This window comes from Mus caroli, chromosome 16 (assembly GCF_900094665.2).
Source record: "Mus caroli chromosome 16, CAROLI_EIJ_v1.1, whole genome shotgun sequence".
Classification (NCBI taxonomy): domain Eukaryota; kingdom Metazoa; phylum Chordata; class Mammalia; order Rodentia; family Muridae; genus Mus; species Mus caroli.
Window position 1 is genome coordinate 172,022 of NC_034585.1, and position 9,238 is coordinate 181,259.

Genomic DNA, 9,238 nt, shown 5'->3' on the forward strand with positions numbered 1-9,238 from the left:
CTATTAGATTAGATTGACAGTGAGCGCTATTAGATTAGATTGACAGTGAGTGGTATTAGATCTATTGTCAGACAAGACAGGACAGAGAAGTTTTTCATGGCTACCTATGCAGAAAATCAGGTTGGCTTTAGAGGAAAGGAATTCTTCTGGTTTCTGTGGTCCATACTGGAGTAGAAGAATTCTAGGTTCCATGTCTTACCTCAGAGGAGAGAGTGAGAAACACGAGGTAGGAGGTCTGAGAGATTTACCCCTAGACCTTCACTTTGGGTGGGGATCATTTATTACCCCCCAAATACTACCAAATAATTACTGTCAGTAGTTTTATTGGAGTGAATTATTAGTACCTGTGGGCTCCTCCATTTTTCCTTGCCTTATTTCTAGATTATTTTATGATAATGAAAAAACAGGTTTGGGGTTTTTTGTTTTGTTTGTGAGGAAATAGATACGAACTTTAAAGCCTCAAGGCTAAGCAAGGTGCTGTATTTAAGTCGTCGGTATTTCCTGAGTCCTCACCTCACACCTGTTGCTCCATGCCGGCAGAGAAGTAGGGGCACCCCCCACTCTGCATCCGTGTTGAAATATAAACTGTCACTTCTTAGGAATGTGGGATAACAGTGCTTATTATGTTTTATAAGATGAAACAAACTATCCAAGTTAGCAATCCTGGGCTGGAGAGAGAGTTCAGTGGTTAAGAGCACTGACCGCTCTTCCAGAGGTCCTGAGTTCAATTCCCAGCAACCACATGGTGGCTCACAGCCCTCTTCTGGAGTGTCTGAAGACAGCTACTGTGTGTGTGTGTGTGTGTGTATGTATTTCTTTAAAAAAAAAAAGTTAGCAAACCCACTACTAAAAAGTAATCCCAGGAAATAAGAGTGCAGCAAGCACAGAAACAAGGCTCTGCTGAGGGATGGCTTAAGGTTGTGTAGATCTACATTGAGTTAGAGGCCTGTACACCTCTCAGGTGTACACTTAGTCATGTGTCGTGTCCCCGCCCATGTCTAATAAAGTATTGTAAACCCTAGTCTACATATCCATGAACTTTGGCTCTTCCTTGAATCACCTTGCCTAGTCTTCAGGGCCAGAAAGACTCAAAGAGGACCATTTTCAGTAGTCATTTCTCTCCATCTACCATACAGGTCCTGGGTATTGAACTCAAGTTTTGAGGCTTGGCTGCAAACACCTGTACCTGCTGAACCATTTTACCAGCCCTCATAGAATTCCTCACAGACCACCTAAGTATTTACAGGTCACTAAGGGCTCTAAGGTCTCAGCTCACACTGAGGAACAGGCTGCCGTGTGCTATCCCTCCAGGAACTATTCTGTGGAGACGATTTCATTGGAGGGTTCCACCCTTTCACACATCTTTTACATAAAAAATTCCCACATGGGCAGGTAGCTTCTTTGAGATTGTAAGTGATAGGCCAGGTAGCCTGGGTCCCTCTGACTCACCTGAGTGTGCTCTCTCCCTCAGGTACCCAGACTCATGGTATCGTGATATCACATCTAACAAGAAGTTCTTCTCCCTTGCTGCAACCTACAGAGGTGCCATTGTGGGAATGATAGTAGCTGAAATAAAGAATAGGACCAAAATCCATAAAGAGGTATGTCTGTGCTCCAAAAGCTTGGCCTTTGTGATGGCTGAAAGGGATGTTGCAATGGGGTCGCATTGCCAGCTCTGGCCTCTGTTCTCAGCAGCTTGTGACCAGAGGAGTCAGGGTAGCAAGTCAAATAAATATGTCTGTATGTGGGGGTATATACTTACAAAAACCAAAGAGGATCCCCCTGGAGCTAGAATCGTAAGTGGTTGTAAGATGCCACTATTAAACTCATGTTGTCTGCAAGAGAATGCTCTTAACTGCTGAACTCTTTCTCCAGCCTGTATTATTGTTCATGGAATAATATAATGAATAAGACCACTAGTGGACCTAATAAAGATGAGCATTTTGAAGTAAGAACAAGCAGAAATGACATGTTGGGAATCTGCCCCATTGCTGTGTGACATGCAGATGCCTGTGGTTTGTGCTTTTGGCACTGTTACAAGAGCCCCAATAATGCTGTAATCTGTTGAGGAATATGCTAGGTTTTAGTTAGGGATTAGTGAAAATGTATTTTCTTTTTACTCAATTTTGTGGACTACTTAAAGACTTACCTACCTCAGAACCCTCAAGGATTTGAGCAACTACTAAGTGCAGACTGGAAGACTTTAAGTGCAGCTAAAAAGCTCTTTGTGGTTGATTACAGTGGGGTGTCTCCTGTTAATTTTGGTCGTAGCAATGGAACAGAATTTAGTTTACCACATTCAGGAACGGAACTCCTACCAACTAGCAAATGGTTTTGTTTGGCTTAAGGTTATTTTTGTTTCTTTTTCTTTTTCCCCTTCCTCCATCTTTCTCTTTGTTTGTTCCTTTCTAGACAGGGATTCATTAGTTAGCCTGAAACTCAGATCCACCTGCCTCTCCCTCTCAAGTGCTGGAATCCAAGATGTATGTCCTAAACCCAGCCTGCTGAGGTTGTTTCTTTAGAAGTGAAGGAAGGGAGTTTGGAGCAGCGCCCTGGTGGTAGAGTGCTTGTCTAATGTAAAGGAGGCCCTGAGTCCCATTCCCAGAGGGAGAGGAAGAAACATATCTATCTTCCTAAGATCCCAGACCACTGTGTGCACAAACTTTATATCTTAGCACATTGTTTTGGGGGGGGTAACAGATATTTTAGTTCTGATTTGGGGGGGGGGTTGTTTTTTCTTATCTAGCCCAGCCTCTTCCTGAGCCACTACCTCACAGAGTTCATTGCTAAGGCAGAGAGAGAGAGCATCCCTTGGATATTCCTTGTATTGATTCTGTTTTACCTGCCCATACCTTGTTTCTTCATGATCCCTCCCTGGGACTTTTTCCTAGTGATTGTCTTTTTCCACCATGCATACTGTCTGAGGGCCTCATGATTATGTTCTCTTTCCATAGACTTGGGGGCCCTTCCCTGTCTATCTTTTTGGCTACCATCAGCAGCCAGGGCTTCTGTTAACTAGAGAAGTAAATTTATCCCCTCCCCACATTTGCTTTGTCCAGGTTCACTGTAGTATTGAGTTCTAGGCAGGGAGCAAGGAGCAAGTCCTGGCCCAGCCCATGCCTAACATATAGGAGCTACTTGATAAATGAGAAACAGAAAAGCCAAGTTGCCCAGTGTCCTTTCTTAGAAGGAAAGCCTCACACATGCTACAGCTCTCTTATTCTTAAGAGGTGGGACTATCATGAGAAACTCATGGTCAGAGTCGGGACTTTCTCATGAGGCATTTTTGTCCATAACCAGATAGATTGGTGGAGCAGCATGCTATAGTATATCTCAGTGTGATGCTCTGCTCAGCATGTAGCAGAGCAGGGGAGAGCTGCCATCTAAATTGCTCTCTGTGCTCACCGGGACAGCATGGTTTCCTTTATAAACCTTTAAAGCTTTGCACCTGGTCTGGCAGGATGGTTCAGCAGTACAAACCAGACAGGCTGAGTTTAATTCCTAGCACCCACGTGGAGGAGGAAGAGAACCAACTTCCGTGGACGTCTTCTGAGCAATGATGCGCATGTGCCCTCTCCCCTGACTCACACAGCTTTCCACTAATCCGTCTCACAGCATGGTGGCTGTTACTGCTTGTTGACAGACTAGATGTGACCACTTTGGACAGTCATTTTTTTTGTTTGTTTGTTTTTTTGTTTCTCTCTTAGGGTGCTAGGATCAGACCGATGGCCTTATGTATGCCAGACATGTGCTCTACTGTTAAGCTACATCCCTGCTCCCAGCCATTGGCTTTTAGCCTATTGTAATGACTGGTTCTGCCATAAAGTCCCAGTCCACCATCTCTGAGATGTTCCTCATAGGTGCCCGCACTGTAGCAGCCTTCTGCCAACAGGGCCTGAACTTAATCGTTTGTGTGTGGTGGGGCTCTCCTTGCCTCTTTGTTATTCCCCTGCCCACCTTGTGGCTTCCCATCTCAGGATATGCAGAGTGGGCTTGTAGATATGCAGATGGAGTCTGTCTTGAGCCTGTGCACCCGAGTTGCCCTTATTTTCTCTTAACTTTCTCTTTAGGATGGAGATATTCTAGCCTCCAGCTTCTCTGTGGATACACAAGTTGCATACATCCTCAGTCTGGGAGTGGTGAAAGAGTTCAGGAAACACGGCATAGGTAAGAAGCAGAGAGTTCATGGTTTAAACCACCCCTCCCCTAGCCAGTTAACACCCTTGTAATCCAAGCCAGTCACTTCTTCTGAGGTCTTCATCTTAGAGGACCCTTAGTCTCTTCTTCCTTATCCCTATTTAGGGACAGATCCTGTCCTCCTGTCCTCCCAGTGTGTCTCCCTAGGACAATCTCAGGGAAGAATAGACCTCCCTTACCTCTCCTGTTGCCAGACATAGTCATGTGTATTGGCAAGATGTTCTCAGTTCAGAATAAGAAACATAAATGAAGTCATGGCACTCTGCAGCATTTATCAGACCCTTTGTTATCAAATTCCTATCTACTCTATAGAGCACACAGCAGGGAGTAGCAGTCCTCTTTTTTACCCAGGCCTGCCTTTCCCACACTCTCTGGGTTCTGGTTTACACTTTTTGCTGTTTGAAAGGTTGGCAAATGTCCACTGTGGACCCAGAGCTCCTCCAGGATACATCTGTGGCCCACAGTGGCATGCACTTCATAGACTCTGTGTAGCTAGGATCTTTTAGGGGCTTTAATAGTGGAAGGTAACCAGAGGTTGGTTACAGATCTGGGAGTGTAGCCCTCTAGACCTGCAGAAGCCATGGTTGCTTTTATGTTCTCTTAACTGCCCTGCTGTGGGAAACCTTCATCTCCTTTCCCCAGGTTCCCTTTTACTAGAAAGTTTAAAGGATCATATTTCAACTACCGCCCAGGACCACTGCAAAGCCATCTACCTGCACGTTCTCACCACCAACAATACAGCAATAAACTTCTATGAAAACAGAGACTTTAGGCAGCATCACTACCTGCCCTACTACTACTCCATTCGAGGGGTCCTCAAAGATGGCTTCACCTATGTCCTCTACATCAATGGCGGCCACCCTCCCTGGACCATTTTATATCCTTTACTGCTGGAAGGGATCAGGAGAAGGCTTTATGATTTCCTGGCTAGAGGGCTAGAGAAACTGTGGCCACCTTCAGGTGACAGTCAGTGGCTTAGCTTGCAGCATTGTTCCTTGATTAGCTCATAGTATGGGCAGGTTGAGTGTACCTGATTGGTTGCATACATTAGGAAAGCTGGCACTCCCTGGCAACTACAGCCCAGCAGGGAGGTTAAGTTTTAACTCTCTGGGCCCAGGATTAATTCATCCACTTAGTATGGAAAATACCCTGTTCTAGAGGTTAGCAGTAAACATAGGAGATACAAGCATTCCCCTGTGCAGCCTGTGATGCAGAGAAGGAAGGAAACAATGGCAGAGCAACACTTGAGTTCAGGCCTTGGAGTTGTTTTATCCAAGGTGTATCCACTCACCCCCAGTTCTCCCCGCTAATGATGCCCTTGTTTGGTGGGAAGGAAATCAGATGTTCCAACAGTCATAGGGCAAAATATACCACATGTGTGTGTATGTATAGAAATGATTCATTTTAGAGGAAAGTAAAATGGGAAATAGGTGATCCAAAACTCCATAGGCCTAGTTCACATGAAGTCAGGCACGAATGGTCAACCAGGGGTTAGCACTACTAAAACATCTTGTTGGGGTGGGCTCTGCCCCTCTGCAGAACTAGGAATACTTGTCTTGAAGATCCTACCCCTATTCTTTATTCATTTCCTTATGATGATTGTCCTATGTGGCTCCACTACACTAATTCCCAAATTAATGGTCTATTTAAAGAGCCTTTCCAGTATTCTCTAGGGTTTAATAGGCCCTTGGCTTCCAGTTGAATGCATTGTGCCATATGGGTACAATGGCAAGGCAGATGGGGGCACATGGAATATCTTCCTTGACAGAGCCCACAGACTACATCCAGCACCTGGGCTCAGCACTAGCCAACCTGAGCCCCTGCTCCATCCCACACAGGATCTACCGCCAGGCCCACAGCCTGCTCTGCAGCTTTCTGCCATGGTCCAGCATTTCCACCAAAAGTGGCATAGAGTACAGCCGTACCATGTAATGCCACTGGGGCAGCCTCCACCAGGCCTCTGTCCTCAGCACTTTGTGGAGCCTGTTTTCCTGTCTGTCTGACTTTTGCTGTCCTTTTCGAGGAGCTGGTGGCCACCTGCCGGCCCATCAGCCTGCCCCAGCTGCAGGCCCGGTGCTATGCTGGCTCAGGAGCAGAATATATACTGGTCATCAACAGGTAGGAACAGGTAGGACCTGGGGGTCTGATGCTTGCAGCAACAAGAAGTCTCTAGGCAGGGTACCCGTGAACAGTTCATAGGGGGTCCAGAAGCTTTTTGAAGAGCAAGGGACCAGAGATCTCAAACCACTTGCCAGAACTCCTTGGGCTTTGTGTGTTCATGTACATATGCATACACATGTGTACATTTGTGGAGCATAGAGTTCAACATTGTGTATTTTCTTCAGTTATTCCTTAATTTTGAGACAGGGTTTCTCTTTTTTGTTTTTCGAGACAGGATTTCTCTGTGTAGCCCTGGCTGTCCTGGAACTCACTTTGTAGACCAGGCTAGCCTCGAACTCGGAAATCCACCTGCCTCTGCCTCCTGAGTGCTGGGATTAAAGGCGTGCGCCACCACGCCCGGCATGAGACAGGGTTTCTCATGGAACTTGTAGCTCATTGATTTAACTGGACCAAGTAGTGAAGCCTCAGAGATCCTCTTGTCTCTGTCTCCCCAACTGCAAACCAGGTTTTTTGTACGGGTTCATTTTTGTATAGCAATCATTTTTCCAACCAAGCAATCTCTCCAGCCCGAGTGGCTTTTTTTTTTTTTTTAATGTTTTTAAATATCTTGAGAATTTGAGGGCATTGGATCCTCTAGTACTAGAGGAGCAGGCAGTTGTGCCATGTATATGCAGAGAATTTGACCCATGTCTTTTGGAAAGAGCAACAAATGGTCGTAACCAGTGAGCCACCTCCCAAGGCCCTGAACAAAGTTGTTTCTTTCCTTTCTTGTTTTTTGTTAAAATGATGGATTTACACGATTCGAATATTGGAAAGTTACAGGAAGATCAAGTAACTCCTACTCGGGGCTCCAGTTACTCAGCTTCACTTTACAAGAGGCACCAAGTGATCTGTGGTCCATGTCTGCCACTCTGACACCAGTACTGTCACCAGTGCATCTCCATGTGGCATTCTCCAAAGTCCTGCATGGACTTTCCATGCTGACAACTTTTACAGGAAGATAAGATTCTGCTTTGATGCAACCATTTTGGTTGCTGAGAGCTGGGATCCCAGGCCGAGAGAACAGAGAATTGCAGATCTGGAAGAGACTTGATACACATTCTCTATCCACATAGAGGCTTGATACACATCCAGATGTGAATCTTGACAGTGTTTATATTTGTATAAAGTCCCAGGAGAGCTTGGTAGCTACTGATAAAACTGGGCTGGAGAAGACCTCATGTTTTGGTATACCCTGGCTCAGCTAAATCCCATAGGCCAGATAGTGAGGTAGGTAAGCATCCTGAAGTGCCTTCACATGCCTACTCTCTTCCCCTCAGGCTCTCCTTACCTGGAGTCCTTGCCCTGCCTCCATGCCCTGGCACCACCCAATGGCCTGGCAGGTGTGTCTACATTCACTGGGAAAGGGCTTGCCAGGCTTCTCTGCCTCCTGCTCCTTCAGCTCCTTCCTACAAGATGGACTGAATTTTGCTGAAAACGTGGACATTTTGACCCTGAAGACACAGGAACCTTAGAATAAAGAGGCACAGCAAGGAGAATGTCAGTTTTTGTTTAGGAATGCCCTAAAGAAGTGTAGATGGAAGCTGTCCTTACTCCTCCATGAAAGGCTGGAAACGGGGAAGAGAAAGAGGGGCTGGCCCTTCACAAGAATTTAAAGCTTCAGGAATCAGTCCTCTGCATAGACAGTTAGATGGACAGTTCCCTGTTCCCAGTGTTCTACTGCCCACTTCTTCTGTCCAGAAGGACCATTCTGCCTGTTGAATCCTGGCATGCTCCACATAGCAACCCACACTGGGAGCTGGGCCAAGGACAGGTAGCTGTTGGCTTCTGGATTCCTTCCATGCTTATCCTCTAGAAGCTGAAACTTCAAGGCCTGGGCTAATGCAGACAGGAGGCGGCTGAGCTCTGTGTTGGCATCTTTGCTACTGTGGACCCATGGGACCTGGCCTTGGGAGTAGAGGGCAACTGGTGCCTGTGGGCCTTCAGCCTCTGCGGCAGAAGGCTCTGTCAGTACCATGAATTGTGCTTGCAGCAGACATCTCAAGTTTCCAGCATCCCTTCCCTTGTGCCCTCAAGTGTTTGCTGTCACAGTCCTGCCCAGAATTGCTGCAGTATTACAGGAGCCCTTCAGGGTGTCCACAGCCCCTCACTGTGCCAGGCTGATGAAAAACAGCTTTATGGACAGGCCTCATTACTGAGTGCTTCCTCCTTCAGCATCCTCCCTCAGCATCTCCTGGCTCAGGGCTCTCAGGCTGTAGAGCCAGCCAAAGGCTGCCTGGCCTCAGAGGGGGAAGGGTCCCCACAAAGGAATAGCAAGGCAGTAAAGTATCCCCCTCCCTCAACAGAACTAGCCAGCAGGTAGCCAGTCCTGACTGGTTTTGGTTGTGTGCTGAGGCCCCAGCCCCGCATCCTCTCCCTTTTCAGTCTGTGCTGATCATGTGATTTTCATTTCTGCCCTGTGTAGTCAAGGAAGAGTCGTCCAGAAGGTTCTGACTTGGGCATTCATAAATCCACCTCAAAGGCCTCGACCTGTCTCCCTTTAGTCCCATAATTATTGCAGTGTCCAGCCCAGTGTTGAACAAATTGTAGCGTGTAGTCTCATTACAAATAAACAGACTTTCATTAGACTCATCCTGTCTCTAGTTGTTGGCTCCCATATCTGTGCTTTGCCCTTGTGGGCTCGGGCTGAGGGTTGGGGAGCTTGCTGCCATCCTCTTGATGGCTCAGCATGCAGGCAGCTGTCCTGCAGAGGCTGTGAACTTGAAGGCTTCCACTGCTGAAAGCAAGTTCACCGGCCTGTTTCTTTTTTTTTTTTTTTTTGGTTTTTCCAGACAGGGTTTCTCTGTATAGCCCTGGCTGTCATGGAACTCACTTTGTAGACCAGGCTGGCCTCGAACTCAGAAATCCGCCTGCCTCTGCC

The 9,238-nt window shown here is 46.7% G+C and overlaps 1 protein-coding gene across 2 annotated transcripts in view; it reads left to right on the forward strand.

Annotated features, from left to right (window-relative positions):
- Nucleotides 1-8,949, forward strand: part of Naa60 (N(alpha)-acetyltransferase 60, NatF catalytic subunit) — a 21,998-nt gene extending 13,049 nt beyond the window's left edge. Inside the window, exons 3-7 of one of the 2 annotated variants that reach the window (XM_021185207.2) lie at nt 1,472-1,601; nt 4,071-4,167; nt 4,840-5,074; nt 5,973-6,325; nt 7,638-8,949. In XM_021185207.2, coding sequence (XP_021040866.1) covers nt 1,472-1,601; nt 4,071-4,167; nt 4,840-5,074; nt 5,973-6,129 — 619 coding nt within the window. In that variant the 3' untranslated portion in view covers nt 6,130-6,325; nt 7,638-8,949. The remainder of the gene's footprint in view (nt 1-1,471; nt 1,602-4,070; nt 4,168-4,839; nt 5,075-5,972; nt 6,326-7,637) is intronic. The other variant, XM_021185208.2, reaches the window with a different exon arrangement.
- The last annotated feature ends 289 nt before the right edge of the window (nt 8,950-9,238 follow it).